Source organism: Phalacrocorax aristotelis, chromosome 7, assembly GCF_949628215.1.
Source record: "Phalacrocorax aristotelis chromosome 7, bGulAri2.1, whole genome shotgun sequence".
NCBI classification, from domain to species: domain Eukaryota; kingdom Metazoa; phylum Chordata; class Aves; order Suliformes; family Phalacrocoracidae; genus Phalacrocorax; species Phalacrocorax aristotelis.
The window spans coordinates 30,499,530-30,521,582 of NC_134282.1; the positions used below are offsets into that span (position 1 = coordinate 30,499,530).

Genomic DNA, 22,053 nt, shown 5'->3' on the forward strand with positions numbered 1-22,053 from the left:
GGGAAAGCTCCGAGTGGCCCCGCCCAAGAACGACGAGGTTCTCCCCGCCCCGCCGGCAAGGCCCAGCCCGGGGCAACCCCGCCTCGCCGGCGCCACGGGGGCCGCTGGGACGTGTAGTCCTCGCCCCCCGCGCAGCCGGACTCTCCGTCCCAGCAGACCCCGCGCCTGAGCCCCGCCCTCCCCGCCCCCGCGCCTCCGCCCGCCGCCTGCCGGGCCCTGTAGTCCCCGGAGGCGCGCCCCCCGCCCGCCAGCTCCGGGCCGGAACTACACCTCCCGGCATGCAGCGCGGCGCGGCCTCCCTCGCCCCGCCTCCGCCGTGTTGTTGCGACCGGCCCGGCCCTCCCTCCCCACCCTGCTCCCTCCGCCCACCGGAGCTCGGTATCCCGGGACGGCCCACAGTGGCGGCGGCGGCGGCGGCGGCGGCGGCGGCTCCGTGTGCTAGGGCCTGGCATGGCACCGTGCTGCCCTTCGTGCGGGGAGTGTTGGCTGTAGGTGTGGCGGCGCCCGGGGCCGGGAGGGCCTCCAGGGCAGGGGGAGGAGTGTGAGGGGGTGAGGGATCCCTGAGGTACCGGGAGCGGGGGGGAGGCCGTGGGCCCACCGTGACAGGGGAGCGGTGAGCCTGGGGACCCCGGAGAGGGCTGGGGGGGCCTGGGCTGGGTTTGAGGGGTCGTGCTGGGTTGGGGGTCTTCCGTTGCCAGGGCGGAGGGGATCTGGGGGCAGAAGTGGGGAACACTGGTCGGGGAGTGCCCAGGGGCGGTGTAGGGTTGGGGTTCCCTGAGGGGGAAGAGGTGCAATGGGGAGCTGAGCCTTGCAAGTGGGTGTACTGGGGAGAATAGGAGCAGAGGGTATCCTCGGTGAGAGGATTACTGGGGAGGAGTGGGAGGAAAGGGATGTCTGAGGATAACGCTGTGGGCTGTGCTGGGGAGAAGATGTTGGGGGTGGCGGCGAGGGGATAGTGCTATAGGGGCAACTCTAATACTGGGGAGCACGCTGGGGTGATGATGGGGAAAATGCTGCCCAAGGCTTTGTCAGCGTATATCATTGAAGTGAGGTTCCTTGACAGATCTATCTGGAAGGTATGTCTGCAAGGAGTTGAGAAATGGGGTTTGCAAGGAGGGGCTGGCATGCTTAGAATCGGCTGGTAGGTTCAAGGAGAAAAGGATGAAGGTAGCTCTTGGAGAATGAGCCAGGCTTCGAGAACTTCAAGTTAGAGCTGTTGTGTTCTTGCTTGTTGCAGCTGACCAGTGGATGAGAAAGCATCGCTTTCCTGCTGTGCTACAACATCCCAACCCTCCCTGATTTTGCAGAAGCAGATGTCTGACCATCCTTTAGGCATGGCTCACTTGAGAGAATTTGCCAGCCAGGTAAGCAGCAATTAAAATTTTGTTTTGAACTCCTGTATCTAGAACAAACATAATGCCCCCAGAAAATCACTCTTTATCTCTCTCTTGTACGCATCTCAGCTTACTCCTGTTAGCCAATTGATTTGTGTTTTAGTCCACAGTGGTGTTGGGCCGACAGAGTTAGGTTGCCAGCCATATAGAAGGGGAATTCTTCACCCAGTACGGTGGCTTTCTCTGAGGTTAACTTCCTGGGAGACAGGACTCATTGGCGCTCTGAGTATTTTTGGGAGTACGAGTCTAGAAATGGGAACAGAAAAGCTGTGTGTGCAGGCTGTGCCAGACATCCCTTTCTGAAGTGTTCCTAACTGTAGCCTGAGAAAAACAGTGCTTGTAACCGTAATGCATAAGAGAGAGATATTTGATACTGAACGTTTAACTGTTCTGAGAGAGATACCAGCCTCAGTGGATGTGGCTAAATCCTGTTGTTGTGATGACTTTTTCGTAAGAGGAATGTGGAAGGATGATGTCATGATTTGGGACTAAAAGCTAAACCACATTAATAGTACTGGCTTGAATCTTCTTTCTTCTGAATTTGGTTGTGTGGTGTGTTTGATTATTGGCAGAAGTCAATACTGAATGTAGGTCTTGTTAAACCATGTTTTGTGAGAATTTTGTACTTATATACAATAAATAATATAATACTAAAAGCTTTAGTGGTTTGAGATGATGCTTTCTCCAAGCCTTTTTCTGATTTAAAACTGATTTGCATTGCATCTTAGTTTGCATGCTGTCTTTCACATAAACGGTTTCCCCAAAGTGTGTATGAAATTAAATGCAAATATAGTTCCTGAGTGAGTCATAGTACAGGGAGAGGATTGAAGGGAATAGGAAAGGATACTGTCTGGTTAAGGCTGAGAGCTGAGCTCTGTAGCTACAGAGGAGGTTGCTCTGAAGCTTATTTGTACATAACATTCACTAATGCAGCTTATCAGAGTTCCAGTAGTCACATCTCTGAAGGTATTATGCAAATGTAAGACATTCTCAGATTCTGTCATCCCATGACTCTCTGTCTGGTCCTGGAATAGGGAACCAGTCTGTGCTGTCCATTCCTTTGGTCTCTTCAGAAATCCTTGATGGGACTTCATAATCTATGTAACTGAGGCTTGCTGGAAGGGCAGTAGGAGCTAACCTGCCCACTAAAGTTTCGTGAGCGGTGGGAGGTACTGTGAAATTTGAGGTGTGTCAGAGGCTTGACTTGTCTTTGATTCCCACTTCTGTTTCTGATACGCAGGGTTACTTTTGGCAGATCCCCAGGCCGCTTTACCTCTTTGCTTCCATTTCCATGCCTCAGCTAGTTGGCTCTCTCTCTTTTCTTGGCTGCCCTTTGCTATGTACATACAGCACAGTGTGCCTCTGGTCTTTGTTGGGAGCTCTATCTGCTAGATGGTGTATTTGCGTCACAGTGTGTAAAGCTCTGATCTGAGCTCTGTTTCTAGTTTTGTTGTTCCTTATGTGACCTTGAAGAAGTTGCTCAAGTTCTCTGGCTAAGTAATGCTTCACTCCCTTGAAGCAAAAGAGTACTATCTATGAAGCAAGTTAGGAGTCTCAGACAAATTTGTATTTTTCAAAGTGTTGAACACGAACTTCCCTCTTGTCTATATTCCAGAAGTTCAGAATGGTCTCAGGTTTAGCAGTTGAAAAGAGCTGTGCACAGGTTTCATATAGACAGGGAAGCTTTCAACTGTTTCCAGATGCAAAGCTGGTTGGCCCAAAGAGAATGTAGTGCCTGCTGCAGACATCTCTGATGGTGGCCCTGAGGTTAGTGCGTAGCGTAGAGCGTGGGTAATGCTGGATGGGAAGTTGGGGAGGAGAGGAGGCAATGAAGGAAAGAAGGTCAGTAGCTGAGATTTATTAAAACCAACTTCTTCCTTCCACTGTGTTTGGCAAATGAAAATGGTGTTTGTTTGGCTGGTTGGAAAGCGCTCTAGTCAGAAGTAACACTAAAGGATGCTGTAGTTCCATATAAAAATTTGGAGGATGCCAAACTCCTGGTCAGCTTCAGCTCTTAAAGTATTGTGGCCTTGGCAATCTTCTGTTACAGACTTCTCCCATACAGAACAGCAATTCTAACCAAGAACTCCCACTTCTGAAAGGGTTTAAGCACCTCTCAGTGGTTCATGAAGCAGATGCAGGTGTGACTCTTGCTCACAATGCTGAATATGACTCTTGAGAGTGAGTTCCAGACGGACACAGCCCAGAGGAAGACCTTGAGCTGTTTCAAAGAGTATTTGCTTCTGTTCCCAATATGCAGCTTATCTTTCCAGGTAGTAGCTTTGAAATGAGGGTAGATATTTACCCTTCTTCTCTAGTCTCCTCTGAAAGGCTAAGGAATTCTCTGCACCTGGAGGTGGCAAAGCTGCCAAACCCATTCTTTCCCCTCGAAGCAGCTGGTGTTACTGTCAGGCGTGTGTCATAACACACTGGAATTCTTAATTCCTGGTGTCTGCAGTGAGTCACTCTGTTTTAAAACATGGCATCATCAGTCATGATGGCAAACACTTCCACCCCAGTCATGACAGATCATCCTTCTTTCCTGTGCTGTGAGATTAGATCCTGGAGGGCACAAGTGGAGCACATCACTAGTAGATTGTCCTCATCCCTCTCAAACTAATTCCTTCCCCATCCTGCACGTACAACTAAGATAGTGCTTTTTGTGCTCTCCCCCAAAGCCTGTTCATGCCTGACTGAGCCATCTCTAGTGTCTCACTGCTCTCAGTGGGGAGAAACAGCATGAGGCTTTTTGCTCTGGAACTGCTGTATAATTGACATTCAGTCAAGCAAAAAGGTACAATGAAGTGACAGTCCCTTAAAGGCTTTACATGTTGTAGTGGAACAAGGAGCAGCAGCTGGTCAGCTAACTCTTCAGACTCTGGCCTTGAGCTCCATTTTGCATCCCTGGTGGATTCTGTGAATGTGGAAGAAAATTGAAAGATCCCAACCTGGTGAGCAGTTGCAAAGTTGAAGGTGTAATAAGCTTCTTTGGGTTATCTGTGCTCATTTACGTAGGCGTAAAGCATTTCATCTGGATTCTGTTCCTTTCTAGTAATGAAATTTTTCAGGTGTGTTTGTAGCTGTTCAGCCCCAGAACATGGATTTGCAGCCAGGGTGGTTCTCTGACAAGACTGGTGCTGAGATCATTTAATATTTAGAAAAGGGAAAGATCCTGCTTGTTATGCCCCTCATTGCCGTGGTCTGCAGGTGCAAATTATTGGGGTAAAGGAGAGTCAGGCTACACAGAATATGTTCTCCCCTGCTCTTCCCTCCTTGGGCCCCCTGAGTGCAGCAATGTGCTTGTCTTCTGATGGAGTGGTGCACTTGCATAGCTCTCCGTTCTTGGTATAACTGCATTTGTTCAGCTGTCTGGCAAGGCTTGTATGCTCATCAACCTGACATTTGCTCATCAGCTGTGAGTTACCATGTGGTAGTTCCAATAGGAACTTTTTTAATGGAACAGAGGTTCTGAGCACGTGTCTTGCAGGTTAGCATGATTTTATCTGTCTTATTTTGTCACAGGAATTCAGAATTGCTTCCATGAAAATGCCATCTGGCAATGTCTTCTGTGGTGTCCACAATGGCAGTTCACAAGGTGTTCCACTGGGCAGGCATTGGCCTGCTTGAATCGGGGACGTGCCTATTTCTTCCTCCATGTTTACAGAAAGTGAAGAAATCCATTAGCAGACTCTGTTCTGCAGCAGGCGTCCAAGAGACTGTAACTATGGCTGGAATGACTCCCTACCACTTTGCCCCATACTCGCTCACTAGGTTCTGGCTGTTGCTGGATATGACTTGTGTGATTTTGGCAACTCTGTCAAGGGATGCATGTCCTCAGGGCCTCTATAGAGTCATACTCTTGCCCTGTCACCTGAGAGCTCTGAAGCATTTCCAGGTCAGTTTTGAAGTGACAGGTACTGGGAAAGTAAATCCAGTACCTACAAACAAAATTTCCTGGTCCGGCCTAATGTGGTAGGCCTGTCTCTTCTGCTCATCAGAATTGTATTATTTTCCTGAGTCCCCTGGGCAAAGTTTCCATGCGCTTGTCACGAAGGTTTGTCTCCTTCATCACCCCTACCTGAACTGCTTTGTTCAACAGAAAACAGGATAAACTGACATCGAAGTATAGAAGCTTGTTTACAAAGCTGTCTCTGATTATAGAGCCTGATACATAAAATGGTGGTTGTCCCAAAAGCTGCTTGCAGTAGCCAGTGCTCTTATGTTTAATGTCCTATTCTTGAAGAATCAGCCCTGATTCTTCAATGTGTCATGCCAGGCTAAGGAGGGGAGCAGTAACTTGCACCTTGCCATTTCTTTTCTCATGGAAAAATTACTTCCGTGGGAGGGTAGGAAGGTTTCCTTGCAGGGTTGCTTCCCTGTGGGATTCATATGGATAGTGTTTCCTTTACCAGCTGAGCCAGGTGCTTCTAAGAGATGATCCTCTTTCTCTCCCTTCTCCCTGATGTGTGGAGTGGCTGATGTGGTGAACGGCATTTTTATGGTGCAGTGAGTGACTGTGCAGGGTAACATCTGGGCCGCCTTGCTGCCTCTTCCTGTAAGTTGGTCAAGGTGGAAACTGCTCCTGGCCTCTTGTGAACCTGGACTAGCCAGACTGTTCTCCCTGTGCTGCAGTCATCATTCTCATGTTGTCTCCTGGCACTTCTCAAGCTCAAATCCTCCTCCTGTCCCCTGCCTCCCTTTCTCCAGTCCCTCTTATGTATCTCCAGTTCCTTTCATCTCTGCATATCACTTTCAGTCTGTTTCGAGTGCATTTGTTCAAAGTACAGCCTGTTCGGGTGTTGCCATGGATGCACAAGGATATTTGGTTATCCTTCTGTATCTTGGACTGGAATGCACATGGAAATCCTGTTGAGTGAGCTGACTGTAAAGCTCACTCTGGGCCTGGCTTACTCCATATAGCGATGCACTGGGCCCAGAAGGCAAACAACGTGCAATGACTGGCTGGCTTAATCATTAAGCAGCACCTAGGGCTGCTCAGTGATGGCCTGCTGCTAGAACCTGGTGTTAGATGGAAGAATGCAGCTGCCCTGTTCTCAGATAAAATCTCTGCCAGTTCAAGGCCCTTGCAAGGGAGCAACGGTGATATGTTGGAGGTGAGACTGAGATGGTCTGGGTGTGGCAAACTCACTGTAATGGTTTGGCTGCTTCCTGTAGTTCAGGCCATACTTTCCAGATTATTTTTTTTTAATTAGACTTATTTTTTAAAAAGGCAGAAAAACTAATCACAAAGAGCCTTTCAGTAGCATGAAGCAGAGCAGGACCTCCTTGTCTGCAGCTGGGTAGAATGAAATAACATCAGAAAACTATTCTGATTTCTTCCCTTTCTCGTCCATACTCATCTTAAAAAAGAGTTAACTTCAAAGCTGCTGTTAAAGAGTCAGTATTTCTCTGATGATGGTGTTACTAGCTTCCCAGTTCATGTGCTTATCTAATGAGGGAAATGCTATTTGCTTTTGCATCTGGGCTTGCCAGCCAGAGGAGAGGCTGTTCCAGAAAAGCAGGTCTGCAGATGGAGTGTCCGTTCAGCTCTCCTGTCTCCTCTGGGATGGGCAGGTGTCTGGCCTCCTTGCAGCTGACCTTCCAAAAGGTGTGAGGCTCCCTCTGCTATGAAGAGAGCTGAGCTGGGTGCTGCCTGGAAATCAGGCTGCTGCAGAGATGACCGCTAATGTGAACTGGTATTTATATTACTGGACTATTTCACTCTCCAAACAAGTAGGGAAGGGCACAAACCTTTCAAATAATTCCAATCTTTGAATGCAGGAAGGCAGACTGGGGAAACATCCTTGTGAACTTCCTACAGCCTCATGCTTCTGCCCATTTTCTCATCTGAATCTTCAGAAGAAGGCTGGTTCTGGTACACCTTGCCTGCCTTATTATTCAAGTGTGAACAAGTGCTTGCTCATGGAGTTGCTTTGGCACCAGTTCGGCGCCTGCAATAGAACAGTCGTGTCCCAAAGCAGCTGACGCTCCTTAGAGATATGTGCTGACATTCTCCTTCTGGGCTTCTCTCCCCTTCCTCTCCCACTACAGGCTGCAGGGGCAGAAGGCCCGTGTAAAAGGCTTCTTCAGTTTTTCTCTTCTTGGATATGTTCTGTGTTAAATTTCTCAGCATGTGGAGACCTTTTAGGATACATGCGTGCTGGGTGAATTAAAAAACATGGTAGATGCATAAGCAGGGAGATGAGCTGTCTGAGTAGGCATGGCGTGCTGCAGGCTGCCCTGGGACTTCATCGACTTTTCCCATCTCTGGTTTCTGGTTTAGCACTCCAGGGTGGATCCTGAGGAGCTGTTCACCAAACTGGAGCGGATTGGCAAAGGATCATTTGGTGAAGTATATAAAGGGATCGACAACCGCACCAAGGAGGTGGTTGCAATCAAGATCATTGATCTGGAGGAGGCTGAGGATGAAATTGAGGACATTCAGCAGGAGATCACTGTGCTCAGCCAGTGTGATAGTCCCTACATCACCCGGTACTATGGCTCCTACTTGAAGGTAGGACAAAGCCATGGCAATTCTCTTGCCAGCAGTTTGGGAATGGGGCGGGCATCTCTGTGGGTGCTGCAGCTGATGGTGGCATACAGCACTGTGAGTGTCATCGTGGCAGCAGGAACAGCAGTGGCTCTGCTCATTGCATTTATGTGGTCTTTAATAGGAAGCTGGGCTTTAAGACACTTGTAAAGCATGTGGAAATGAGGTGCCTGGTACAGCGTGGTCCCAAGAGAAGGGCACTTCACTGGAGAGAAAATTATTCATTGAAGAGGCTGACCTCTCCCTGGTTTGACCATTCTTGAAAGGAAGTTTTCCAAAATGCCACAGTTTTAAGGTAGTACCACTGAGGGCATAAAGCATAAAGCCCTGGAAAGAAGGGGAGTTTTTGTGACCTTGTGATCATCATTTCATCAGAAATTATGAAAACAACATGAGTCTTCACAGGAGTGTTGATACCGCTTCCATTGAGAACAAGTTGAGGAGTCCTCAATGGAAGCTGCTAGTAGTCATGACCAGAAGCGGCCTCTGCATGCTGGCTGCTGGAGATGTATGTAACAATGGGTCTGCAGCAAAAACAGTTCTTGAGCTCTTTGGATCCTGATCATTCCTTCCATATTTTTCAAAGGCCATAATGCATTTTCCTAGCCTTCTACTGAAAACATCAAGCAAGCTGTGGTTTCATGGATCTGCTGCTTATCCCCTAGCAGGACTCTGTGAACGTCAGTCTGGAAATCTCTTCTCTTGAGGAGCAAGAGTGTCTTGCTGATCGTACCCTTCAAGCTGGCAGTCCTGTTAATAAGACCAAAGGCTGCAAAGCTCCCCTGTCATTGTCAAGAAGGAGATGCACTAGATCTGTTGGAGTGATGTTAAATGACTCCAACGTGGGAATATACATATCTCTGTGGGCTGTGTAGTCTGGTGCCTGTAGGGGCCCTAAGCTTGCTCAGGTAAAACCGCAGACTGAGAGAAAGAAATGTACTGGGGGCAGGTCCACTGCTGTATTGCTGTGTCAGCAGGAAAGAGGGAGCTCTGAGCTCCCTCGAGCATCTGAGAGCTGTGGTGTGCAGTATCTCTTGGGTTGTGCACAGGACTACTCATGTGTCTTGCTGCCTCTGGGGAGTTTCACTTTTCTGCCTGCTTTTATTATTGTCTTTGCTCTTGATTTGTGCTCTTTGCTTGCAGGGCACTAAGCTGTGGATAATCATGGAGTACCTAGGAGGAGGTTCAGCGCTGGATTTGGTAAGTGTGCAGTAAGCTCTGCACCATGAAAAACGTTGGCTGGAGCCTTGGTTTGTGAAGTGCCTGAAAGCCAGACACTCGACTTGCCACATACCATCTTCTTGACAGCCCTGTGCCTGAAGAGTAGGCAGTGCAGGACAGATGTGCTGGTTATGCATATGCTAGGTCAGAGGAAACATTTGCATGGAGCTCAGCTGTCAAAGCATTGTTGTCTGGCGTGCATCTCACCAGGTGTTTGATAATAAAAATTACATTTAAGAAGTTACCCCAGGCTTTGAGGGAATACAAATGCAGGATTAACACATGGGCAAAGTTTTGCTGTGCTGTATTCTGTCACAGGATTTTGCTTTTCTCTTTAGGACAATAAAGCCTGTTTTTCCAGAGCAGTAACTAAGGTCATGTAGTGAAAACTCCTGAGCCTGCTCTGACTTGGAGGAAGGGTGAGGGGGGAACGGTCATCAGCAGAAGACGTCTTAGTGTCAGAACCTCAATTATTGCACTGAGAAGGCAGGATTTGTTTAGAGAACTGATTGAAAGGAGAAGAGCTTTGATACAGTACTCCACAGCCAGAGGGTGGAAGTTGTCTCTGGGCTCCTGCAGTGGCTAAAATTCAGTTCTTGCATGCTAGCAGAGAGACTTGAAGAGGATAAACGTGTTCTGTTCACCACTGTATTTCCAGGCCAAAGTCAGAGATGAGCATCCTGCTGTTTGTCTGGGAAGTTCTTAATAGGCTAACAGAAACCCCCCCGAGATTTTCCATTTAATGTTGCCAGGTGCAAAGTCAAGCATTCTGCTTGCAGAGTGCACACCAGGCGGGCAGTAGGTGCTTCCCACTGAATGGGATCTGCTTGGCCAAGGTTTCCAAGGAACCGAGGGGCTGGAAAATCAGTCATCAGTCACCCTCCTTTAAGTCGTCTTTCTGCCCTTTATCAGCTGAAGCCGGGACCGCTGGAGGAGACTTACATAGCTACTATCCTGAGAGAAATCCTAAAGGGTTTGGATTATCTACACTCTGAGAGGAAGATCCACAGGGACATCAAAGGTAAGAGTGGATAGCTCAGCCCTCTTTCTTGTAAGGGATGTTACTAACTTAAGATTCAGAAGTATTATACAGCAATAAACTGAGAAGTTTCGAAGACTCTTAGTGCTGCTTTTCCTGTTGGGTTGCTTGTTTGTGAATCTGATGCTTATCATTTTATTGCAGTTAATGTTTTTCATGTCTTTAGGGTTTAGAGTAACAGTAAGGATCTGTCACTCTGGCATTTGTTGTTTGGACAGGCAGGGGGCTAAAGTGATGAAAGGCATGCTCAAATTTTAGCTGACTCTTATGTCTGGACATTTGCTTTACTGCTGGACACCATGGCCTGTGTATGCTGGTTATTGTGGTTATAATTTATTGTGAAGGTGAACTGTCCTCAGGCAGGGTTCACAGCCCTAGAAAATCAGGGCAGCTTGTGTCAGCTTATCCTGTTACTGATTTTTGTAGTCATTGGCCATATGCAGTGTAGGGAGACCTGCCTCTCACAGAGCAGTCTGACACTGAGCACAGAGCATCAAAGGACAGCAGGAGGGTGGGAGGGTAGCACTGTGGAGACATGGCCAGTGTTGGATGCCAACTGCCCTGACCCTCTCTGCAGGAGGGGATGTGAACAAGCAGAGCAGAGAAACTTCATGTAGGGAGATGTGTAGAAAAGGTTCCATTCCATGTGAGACTACAGGTTTCTGGTGCTGCAGGCCATGCAGGACTGCCAGCATGCTGGAGAAATGCTGAAAGTTGGTAGGCAGGGTATCTCTCAGAATGAAAAGTCCTGAAAAAACCCCAAAACCTAAACATCCCAAAACCTCAGCAATGCCACTGTCTTAAGCTGAGTGAGTGGGAAGCAGTACAAGATCAGACCTTGTGAGCTCTTTAGAAGGATCTGCTATCTAACCTGTGCTGAATGCTGCTCTGAAAACAAATCAAGACCTTTTGAGGTATCTTGGGCCATGTTGCCCTCTTCCCTTTGTGTGGCCAGGAATCACATCTAGTTGATTGTGTGGCCCTTCACATCTACTCATTGCTACTACCCTAGAAATATTCCCCTTCTGATCCAGCCAAGTGTATGAACTTGTTCCATGTTACCCAGCAGAGGTCAGAGCATGAGAATGTGCTGGAAATCTGAGCTGAGAGTTTTCACTGGGGCAAAGGAGGATGCCGCAGGATGTCTGTTCTCAGTATTCAGTTCTGTGTGGGCTGGAGATGATTCAGAAACCAGTGGACTTAACGCTTATTTGTGTGAACAGCTGCCAATGTGCTACTTTCGGAACAAGGAGATGTGAAACTGGCTGACTTTGGAGTGGCTGGACAGTTGACAGACACACAAATCAAGAGAAACACCTTTGTTGGGACTCCATTCTGGATGGCACCAGAGGTTATCAAACAGTCTGCTTATGATTTCAAGGTGAGCTGGGAGCAGGAGGGGGATGCTAACTGGTGCTACTACATATGAGATGGCGCTAGGGTTAATATAGGGATTGGAAGTGCTGTTTGATGCAAGAATGATACTTTCCCGTTACAGTTCAGGGTCTGTTGGAGGAGTTTCTGTTAGACATGAAACGCCCTATCTGATTTTATGTGATCAGCCCTTTAGCTGTGCTAAAGTTGCCTGCTTCCATGTTAGAGAATTGCTCCTTGGTGTTCTGTGCTCTCACTGTTCTTGCTTGTCTTTCAGGCAGACATCTGGTCTCTTGGAATTACAGCCATTGAACTAGCAAAGGGAGAGCCTCCAAATTCTGACTTGCATCCTATGAGGGTTCTTTTTCTGATCCCCAAAAATAACCCTCCAACACTTGAGGGTCACCACAGCAAACCCTTCAAGGAGTTTGTGGAAGCCTGCCTCAATAAGGATCCTAGATTTGTGAGTATTGCTGTCCATCTGTGAATTTGGGTAATGCATTGCAGAGGTCAAAGATTTATTTAGCAGAAAGACCTTTTGGTGCAAGGCTCCTAGAGAGAAGGAAGCACTGAGCTTGCAGAATGGATGGGCAAGCCTGGCAAGAACTGAAGTCAGTGCACTTGCACATTTAGTGTACCGAGGTGGTTAGATGTAGCATGCTTTCCTTATTTGCTCCAGAGGCCGACAGCTAAAGAGTTGCTAAAGCACAAGTTCATCACACGCTACACCAAGAAGACCTCATTCCTAATGGAGCTGATAGATCGATTCAAGCGCTGGAAGTCAGAAGGCCATGGAGAAGATTCCAGTTCTGGCGATTCTGATATGTATGTACATGTTCTCCATGAAAGGGTGCCCCTGCTATACCCTCATGCCCCAGGGTAGCCTACTGCAAGTAGCTCATGTCCTTTTCCCCACCTGGGTCAGAGATCTTATGGTAGCTCAGGGAGACCTGTGGGCATCTGTCTGGGAGCAGGTGACTGCCACCTGAAGAAACAGGCTGTTACTGTAACCTGTGGAGCCTCTTTGCTGAGCATAAGGAATCAGAAGTACTAACAAGCAACATCTAGCATGAGCATTACAAATAAAACAAGGCTCTTGTTGCCTATATTTCATGCACATTCAGTTAAATACATCACCTTTTAAAGAGCTGCATGCTTTAGTAACTATGGCAGCAGCTGTGTATGTGTGTTTGTATATTCATGGGTAGAGAGATTTGCTACTGATGTGGAGGTTAATGAGCCTTGGGTGAGAAAAGGGCGCTGTGCTGCCAGGCTGGTGTCGCAGAGATTCTCTTCACATGTAGTGGTAGTGACTCCCAATGACTCTGGGAGGCTGGCTTGCAAACCTAAGCCTGGCCCCTCAAACCCTGAGCTCAGCTTGTCTTGAAATTCTCCTAAATGTAACTAGTACTTGAAACTGTCTTCAAGCTGGCTAGAGCAGAAAGGTGGTCGTGGTGATTCGGCAACATGATGTAGTCCGTGGCTCGGATCTCTGTGGTACTGTATAGGGGCTGTAGAGACTGAGGTGGTTTCTCTTTAGGATTTTTTTCTGGGATAGGGAAATGCCTGAAGCCCTGCAGTGATGTGACACTGCATATGGTGGGGGAGAGCATGTGACTATGGTAATGTGTGGGTAAAACACCCAGTGTACAGAGCTGAGGCTTTGTCTTGACCTCCTCCTTTTCATGTACAGTGATGGAGACACAGAGGATGGAGATCAAGGTCCCATCTGGACGTTCCCACCAACTATTCGCCCCAACTCCTTGAGCAAGCTGCACAAAGGAATGGCTCTTCATGGTTCGCAGAAGGTCTGTTTGCCATCTGTTCCTTCAGAAGTGGACTGAACTCACACAAACGTTTGAGGGTCTTGAGAAAGCCGTGTTCTAAAATTGACTTCAGTCTGGTGTCAAGGGCTAGCGCCCCAGAGTTGCCTCTTGCACGCTGTGAGGGTACTGCAGTCTGTGGCTTTCCTGAGACCTGGTGAGGGGACTGCTGTCAAGGTGCTGGGAATTTACCAAAGGCTTAGTAGTTTGTGTGCTCAGGGAGCCTTTGCCTCTGTTCTGACTTCTTTTCATGTTGCTTTCTAGCCTACTGAGCCCATCAAGAGGCAGCCACGGTCACAGTGTCTCTCCACGCTCGTTCACCCAGTCTTTGGGGAGGTGAGTAGAACCTTCTTGATGCCTGTGGTGGTTGGGGACAAAGAGATACCTGGCATGGATGAGAAGGATTTGGGGAAAGGAGGTGGGGTGAAGTACCTACCAGGATTAAGGGACTCTGAAGCATTTGTGCCTCTGTTCAGAGGTGTGTACAGGGTGTTAGGAAAGCGAGTATGTCTCTGGAGTGTTGTCTCCAATACTCTTGTATTTCTGGAAGCATCCTATTACCGTGGTGTCTTCAGGTGAGGATAAGATCGAGGAGTACCTGTTTCTTATCTGTGTCTTAGGCTTGCTGATGCCTAGGCAACCCTGGACTCTGATGTTCCCGCCCTCTGTAGCTGAAGTGCAGCTCCTGCTAGGGCAGGCAGGTATTTGAGCTTGCCTGTCTCTGCATCTTCCCTGCCCTTATGCTGTATGCTGCTGCCCACAGCAGCATTGCTGAAGGGAATGTGGGTGGATTAGAGCAGGATTTGGCTTTGCCAATTACTAGGCCATCTTCTTCATGTATAGATGCCTGCTATTGCTAGCACACCAAGGCTAAGGAGTTATCTACTGTCCAGCCTGTGGAAGGTAGGCAGAGAAAATGGGTTTGGAAAATCCACCCTGTTTCCCTGTCTTGTGTTCTGGGTGGGGATGTAGAGTTGAAGTAGAAGCTGCCATTGATGATGGGATAGTGTCTGTATCAGCAGAGAGTTGAATTGTCTCTCCAGCTGGGTGATGTTTTACGGGAGGAAGAGAGGATGATAATCATAAGGGAGCTACTGGCTTCTGTTGCAGTTTCCAGCAGAAGCATAGTAAAGGAGGTTCTGTTTTGGTAGAAGTTGCTTACACAGATGCTGCATGTCAGGGTTCTGTCCTTGGGGTGCTGGGTCACAGAGACCCTTTCTCTGGTCCTGACGACTTGCTGTCTTCTGGGTCCTGATGGTGTTCCAGGGGTGGCCCAGTAGAGCGCTGTTTTTCAGGGAATACTCTCTGGACTTAAATCTCTTTTCTCAGGTCTAGTGCTCTGTGGAAAGAGGGTTTGCTGCAGGGCAGGAAGCAGAGGTAATTCTGAAAAGCAGGCATGCAGTACTCTTGAGACAGCACTGCTCTGGAAGTTAAGAGTTTCGCTAACTGGCCTCTTCTGTATTCCACTGGGCTTGGCTTCCAGGGGCCCAGAGCATGAGGTAGAAGGTCTGGGTCTTGTAGGCCTAGACTTGTGAAATAAATTCTGATGCAGGCAGTTTGCTCCTGCAGCATAATCACTGACATCTGGTTCTCAGTCCTTTCTGTTGAGGAGCCTTCTGGGGGAGAGGGTGCTCAGAGCTATGAGTTCTCCATACCAATGAGTGCATCTTCTTGCTTCTCCATACCAACCTTGCTGCACCACTTCCAGATGGGAAGTGGCTTCTGGGGCCTTTCATTTTTGCTAGTTTGACTCCCTTTCCCCAGATTTGCTGATCCTCCTTCGCTTTGATTAGACTTCCCTGCTGGCTCTGCTGATCCCACTCACTGAAATCAGGTGCTGGGAAGGTTCTGGGCAGTCTCTGAAATAACCTTGCTTCTGCGTGCAGTAGCAGGGGGTTGGAAGAAAACTTTTCTTCAAGTAGGAAATCTGCTTCACTGCTTGTTGCATGAGTTGTTCTTTTCAGTTTTAGTTTCCTACCAACAGCAAACTTTCTCCTTCTTGCTGTTGTACTACTGCCTCTTAGACTTGCTGGCTTTTCATCACCTCTTTCCATAAAAGGGCTGAAGCTGAGCTCTGTGAATTGAAATCTTACTGAGATGCTGTTCATAATCTTTTATATGCCTTCCCTGCATGTGTATTATTGGATATTAGTGTTGAAAATGACCCATGGGGGGTCATCAACACAGATGTGGGCAACAGCAACTGCACATCTGGACACTTGTCTGTCCTTTCTGGGGCAGGGAGGAAAGGTACGGTATCTGGGCAGAGGGCCAAGTGGTGAACGAAAGCCAGCCCGTAAGGCTTTGTGGGGTAGAGCTCTCTAACCCCCTGCTAACCTCCAGAAAGCTCTTCTGCAGTGGATAGCACAGACTGCTCACATCACAGGCTGCTGGCCAAATGGAAGGTCAGTAACTTGGCATCAAGGGCAGATGATAAACTGGCAACTTACCTGCAGGTACACAGACACAGACCTGGTGTCTCACTTCACTCTGAGGCGGGCAGTCCTTGATCAGGTAGACATCAAATCCCTGGCTTTAGCATCACAATTATTTTTAGCCTAAGAAATCTGTATCTGTGATATGTAATTGAGTTGTCCTCCATGTCCCCTGCATCTTCTGAATGAGCAGAGGCATGTGTGAGTTGCTCCCATGGCTGAGGCTTTCAGCAATTACCCTGCTGAAGAGGCAGCAGCTCTTCTTGGCTCGGAACCATTTATTTCCAGTGTGGGACTTGGAGCACTGGGACTGCTCCAGCCAGTGATTAGGATTCACATTGTCCTGCTTTCTGGACCATGGAGAAAAGGTGAGCTCCAACAACAGGAAAGGCAGATCCTAGAATTACAGGCAAAGAACTGCGAGGCCTATGTAAAGCCCTTTATTGAGTGTAGCCTAACAGGAGCTTAATTGAACTGGACAGTGGTTAGCTGGCAGACGTCGCTTGTTCAACAAAAGGTTTTGATTTTTGTTCAGCTCATTGCATAATGATGCATGCTAGGGAAGGGGCTGCCGCATGAGCTGCTCATGTGACAGAGTAGGGAAATGCTGCAGGGGATGGGTCTGGGCGGATCACCAACACAGACTCCTTCAGGCTCTGCATCGGTGTCCCGTCAGGAATTCCTTAATGACAGCGGTTTGGCTATTTCAAATTAACAACTGGAACCACATCCAAGTAGACTTGTGGCTGCTGAGGTCTAGTTGGAAGCATGCTAACAATGACAGGTGCAAACGGAGGCTTTTCATCCAGGTCAGATGCCACATGTGGTGTGTGGGCTTCACTCCCCTGACCCCTGGGGAAAGCTCACTCTTGAGGAGGAGTGTTGGAGGCCAAGCGGCTCAGGATCTGTAGCGTGACGGTAGTCTCCCTCAGCCTCCTGGTCACTCAGTACATCAGGGCCTGCTTGTTAAGGACTTCAAGCACTGTTAGTACCTGGAGGAAAGTCTGAACTCCAGACATTGGACTTTCATCTTCCTGACCTACAAAAAGAGCCCTTTTTTATGTTTTTAAGAATGCGGGTGCCCTCCTGCACCCTTTTCGGGTCATAGGAAAAGGGGAAGAGTCTTAATGTCTGTACTGCGCTGCTTGAGTGGTGCTTTCTGCAATGAGATAAGGAACTAACGCACTGTTTCTGGGTTGCAGCTTAAAGATAAGCACAAGCAGACTGGAGGCAATGTGGGAGCTATGGAGGAGCTGGAGAATGCCTTTAGCTTGGCTGAGGAGTCCTGCCCAGGCATCTCTGACAAACTGATAGCACACATGGTGGAGCGGGTACAAAGGTGAGTGTTCTCTAGAGTATGAGCTGGGGTGGAGCTGGCACTGAACTGAAACATTGTCGTACTCCACAGTCATAGTAAAGGTTGGTGCTGAGCAGTCAAGACACCAGAAAAGTGAATACTGATGACAGCTGGCCTAGTAGTCCCTAAGTCACTTCTTTCCATTTAGTGGAAGCAGTTCTTCCTGCCTCAGTCCTTTCTCACACTGAACAGGTGTCTGTAGTGTAGGTGAATGTTGTAGAGCACAGAAATACGCTGCCGTTCACCTTCATCTTGCATTTTATATATATATGTATATATGTGTGTATATATATGTATTTGTACATACACACACATATGACGTCCTGCTGGTCCCATTACCCAGGTATCAAGGACTATACAAAACGTCATCGGGATCGATTTTCTGGAATAGTGACTATCTGTTTCATTGCAAGGAATGTGCTTTACAGCACCACGTGCAGCCAGTCACTCTGCTTGCCCAGCTTGGGTAGCAGGAAACTATTTTTCCTGAAATTAATTACTTATTAAACCAGTGAAGGAGTATAGGCTGGTAGTATTAAGTCCTTTGCTGTTCAGCAGGTGCTGCATCAAACTTCCCTCTGCTACTGACACCAAGTTCAGTTGCATCCATGTAGTGCAGGTAACAATGTCAGATCCCAATCACAGGTTTGCCAGGCTTTATTTAACATTAATTTGGGTTTTCTCCCTTTCACAGCTGGCCATCCTAAATCTTGCCCTTTCCTCACTAGCTGAGAAACTTAATATTTGGCCCCTCACTGGTCAGAAGCTTGGAAGTGAAGTATTTTGCTCTATGCATGACCAAAGGAGCCATTCGGTGCTCTGGTTGCTAATGCAAATACAACCTGAGCTTTACAGTCTTTACACCCTTGAACTTGGGCTTTCTAAGCACTTATTTCTGCTGGGTTTAATCTGGCATAGTTAGTGCCATGTGGCTCAAGGATCCATTGGATGCCATCAAGCAAAGAAAACCCTTAGTAAGGACTGAAAATAGTGGCCATCCTTGAAGGCTTCTGTTACTAATTCATTCAACCCTTCTAGCAAAAGTGCTATGGGTCTGTTTAGATTTCTCATCTAATAATCCCTTAAAGCCAGAAGGAGAACACTCTGATCTCTTCTGGATGACCTACGGAGGTCACAGAAAGTGTCCTGGTGATCCCTGCAAAAACTTGAGCCTCTAGCTGAGCAGGAGCTACTCGCAGATATGCGTGAGTGACTGCAGGGCAGCTGTTTCAGTATCGTGCACTTCTGTCAGCCTGGAATTGGTGCATGAAGCGCAAGACTTACAGAGGATTTTTTAGAGGTTTGCAAAACCTCAGAGGCCCTGGTTGGTTTCTTACTGTAAAACACCAGTGATCAAAATGTCTTATTAGCCTAAAATTGAATTTTAAAGGCATGAAAAAAGTGCCGCCTTGGCTTCTTGTTAAATTGCTGTTTTTTTTCCTTCAAGTTTTCTTTATCTAGAAAACTGGCAGCGGCATTAGGAGTGGGGACAAACACGTCCAGACTCACTCTTCATCTGCAGGCCTGCTGGCTGGTGCAGCGTGTGTGGGCTCTCTTCCAGGTGAGGGCTTGAAATGGTCAGTAGTGACCAGTTCCACCCATTATTCCTTCCTGCAGGTTTTCACACAGTCGGAACCACCTGACCTCCGCCCGCTGACACTGACATTCCCTGCTGCTGTTTTTCCAGCTTCATAAGAACTACGTCTTTAGTCCAGACCACCATCTGCTGTTGGATGTAACGTTGTGTTACGGACTCCAGGACATTTCAGAGCCTCCACATTACACGTGTTTCCATGATAACCCAGGGTGGGATTTGCAATGCAAGTACAATTTAGACCTTTTGCGGAACCTGAGATGGGATGGTCTAATTGTTTTTACAATGTAATCAATGCAGTTTTTAATTGTTTCCCTATGGATGTATCCATTTTGGCTTGGTTTGATTCACAGCTTGTTATTGGTAAATGCCTGGCTGCTGGAAAAGAGGGAGATTCTCTTCCATTGAGATATGTTTCAAAGGCGAGTCTGATAGGTTTAGGCTCCTGCCCTCCCTACAGAAGTGTTTGCGAGCACTGATGTGTGAGTGCAGGTATGTTTGGAAGCTCTCCACACATTACATCCTCTGGGAAAGTCAGAGGAGCTCTCCAGTTGTTCCGGAGGATTGCTTCAATTCCTTCACACACTACTAATGAAAAGCTTTCAAGTACAGCAGCAGCTGAGCTGATCAGCCACTGCTCTTTCCCAGCTGCTTGTTTCACGGGACGATGGGTTTGCTGACTCAACTTTTTTTGGCTCTGGGACATCATATTGTATTAGGCCTTGGTTCATCTAATTCAGGCAACAGCAGAACTTGCCTTGGGTCTCCAGGGAGTGGAAGGCAAAGTGGGGTTACGCTTGGTTTGGGAGCTGGTGGTTTCCTTCCCTGGTGCTTCCTGTAACTGAAGCAACGGGATAGATATGCAGGTTTGGCAGTCCTGGTCTCTAGGCTGAGCAGACACCTGTGTGTGCCCAAACCTTGCAGAAGGATTAAAAAAAGGGGGCAGGGGGAACTTAATGGCCAAAGGTGGTGATGGGGCTTCACTTCAAAAGGCAGATCGACATTGCATAGCAGCTCTTGAAGCAAGAAACCTGTCCTCTACAGAAGGATAGCTCCCATTGACAAGCTGTGGTGGTGTTTTTGAGCAGAGAAATTAAAGCATCTACTGCTGTATTGGCTGCTTGTGGTATTCCAGCAGAGCCACCCCCAACTAGCTTTGCTTTCCATGTAATACAAGTTCATAAAGCAAATCTTTAATTCAGGTAAATGCACAAATCTTAAATCTGTACTTTAAAGATCTAGAAAAATAGACTTAAGAAAATAACTTCTGGTAGCTGCTTGTTTAGAGATCTGCTCTCTAATTGTAAAGATATTCCTATTACATCAGCAAGACCTTGGATATCCAGATCTTTCTGTCTGGGTGGTTATGTGTGAATGATGTGGCTCACTCTAAAGCCACTGAGAACAAAAGCTGTAGCTGTTCAGCATTTTTTTTTTTTTAAAGATAGGCCACTTTGTTAGTAACAAGGCTTGATTTTTGGTACTTTGATTCAGACCTGTAGATTGTAAGGGCTGGGCTAAAAGAAGCTAAAAAGGACCATAAGTTCCCTCATCCCGGTGTTCACTTTAGCTTATGACTATCCTTTACTCTCCCTCCCTGACGGATAAATACAGGCTCAGCAAACACCGTGAACTTGGCCGGTAGAGAAGAGGTGCTGCTGTTTGGTCTTGCTGGAGATCCGCTGCAGAGTGGTGTCTCTGGGGCAAGAGCCATCTCAGCGTCTGCATTTACGAAGAATGGGACAAACCCGTTTTTTTCTTGGGAGAAGGAGTTAATGTATAGACAGAAAACCTACTGAGGTGGAAGGCAGAGGCTGCAGTCCAGCAGAAGGGCAGGTGAAGGGCTCCTGCGGCTTTTAAAGTTGCTGTTCATGATGGTAGCAAATCGTGTCAATAAGGTACCTTGTATTATTATTACTCACACACACTGCAGTGTAATGAGTAAACTTTTTAAAGAAAACAATCCCCACGAACGTCATCCAGTATTCAAAGCAACAATGGTTTTAGTTTTTAAAAACATTGAAAGGGATCTGCCACTTTCAATAAAGTAACAAAACAAATGAGGCTGGTGTAACTTTGTATTATTAGGGAAAAGGTATTTGTTCAAGCTGCTTTTCTTTGCTTTCTTCCCCTGCGTCTTCCTGCCTCACGTCGATCTAACAGTGACCTGTGGGACAGACCCAGTTAAGGCCTTTTTGGGCAAGGAGGTAATACAGTGAAAGGGACATTACATTAGTCCTTTCTGCTGCCGTACACTGGTGTGAGGGGACGTGCACCCTGTTTGCAAAAGCATAGCTGTGCTTGGGAGAATGCTTCAGGTGCAGTTTTTGCTGGAGTCTGTTTATTGATCTGCATTATTTAGACTTGGGTTCCACTGTAAAAGCTGACGACACGACATCTCTGCCTTCACCTTTCTCCCTTTGCAACTGAGAGGGTGACCAAGCCATGTCCCTGCTCACCTCAACCACTCTGCAAGCATGTGGCCTCAGTTACAGGATGAACACCTTGGAGACACCACTCAAAGCATGTTTAAAACCTTCCGTGTGTCTGTCCTTCCCCAGGCAGAAACACAAAGGTGAAGGTTACAGCTGGTTCTGTGAGCCAGCTGTGCAGCTCATGTTTTGTGTGGGTGACTGGAAGTCTGCCTTATAAAATGAAAGCTCTGACAATTAACATTCCCCCAGCTGACTGACTCGCTCAACCTTCACAACGGAGTATTTAACACACACCACTGCAAGCAAGCTGCGCTCCACTTGCACCCAAGCTGGAGGATGAACGCCTCGTGCGTGCACATTGCTGAGGCTTCAGCAGAGGTAAAGGTGTGGTGATGTAGGCAGGAGGCAAGGGGGATGTGTGAATCATCTGGTGTAATGGGGGGCGATAAAGGGAGCAGTCGCTGGAGCAGTCACCAGAGCAGCTCCAGTCTGTTGCATTAAACACATGGTAGGAATTACTGCAAAAAACTTAGTTGTTCTGGTTTCTTAAGCAATGACACAGGACTTTGTTACACTGCATGAAGGCTGGCCAGCCTGTCCTGTGGGAAGCAGGGAAAAGTGGTGGGGTTTTTACCAGAAATGATGATTTTGAAATTAAATGAGACCACGGCTATTAAGCCATGAGGTTCCTGAGAGCATGGGTTCAGCTCTCCCTTAGTGTATAGCCTGCTAGCAAGAAACTAATCAGTAAGGACCAGTTGTATTCTGGTCTTTCTTAGTGCTTGTTAAGGAAAGTGCTCATGAGTGTAGCAGAGAAAAAATACTGCAGGA

The 22,053-nt window shown here is 47.6% G+C and overlaps 1 protein-coding gene across 2 annotated transcripts; it reads left to right on the forward strand.

Annotated features, from left to right (window-relative positions):
• The first annotated feature begins 363 nt into the window (after positions 1–363).
• Positions 364–20,850, forward strand: STK25 (serine/threonine kinase 25). Of its 2 annotated transcripts, none has more exons than XM_075099637.1 (12): positions 364–488; positions 1,238–1,364; positions 7,678–7,908; positions 9,088–9,144; positions 10,078–10,186; positions 11,428–11,585; positions 11,856–12,041; positions 12,258–12,403; positions 13,272–13,386; positions 13,666–13,737; positions 17,039–17,175; positions 18,811–20,850. In XM_075099637.1, the coding sequence occupies exons 2-12, from the start codon at positions 1,314–1,316 to the stop codon at positions 18,848–18,850; spliced, it is 1,302 nt and encodes a 433-aa protein (XP_074955738.1). In that variant the 5' UTR covers positions 364–488; positions 1,238–1,313; the 3' UTR covers positions 18,851–20,850. The 2 variants fall into 2 exon arrangements, with proteins under 2 accessions (XP_074955738.1, XP_074955736.1); XM_075099635.1 differs by having other exon boundaries at positions 408–492.
• Positions 20,851–22,053: the final 1,203 nt, after the last annotated feature.

Excerpts from the sequence above, each read along its gene's own strand:
- STK25 (XM_075099637.1), top strand. The coding sequence starts at position 1,314 with ATGTCTGACCATCCTTTAGGCATGGCTCACTTGAGAGAATTTGCCAGC. Across the intron at positions 12,042-12,257 it reads TCAATAAGGATCCTAGATTT|AGGCCGACAGCTAAAGAGTT; the intron begins GTGAGTATTGCT and ends TATTTGCTCCAG. Across the intron at positions 13,738-17,038 it reads TTCACCCAGTCTTTGGGGAG|CTTAAAGATAAGCACAAGCA; the intron begins GTGAGTAGAACC and ends TCTGGGTTGCAG.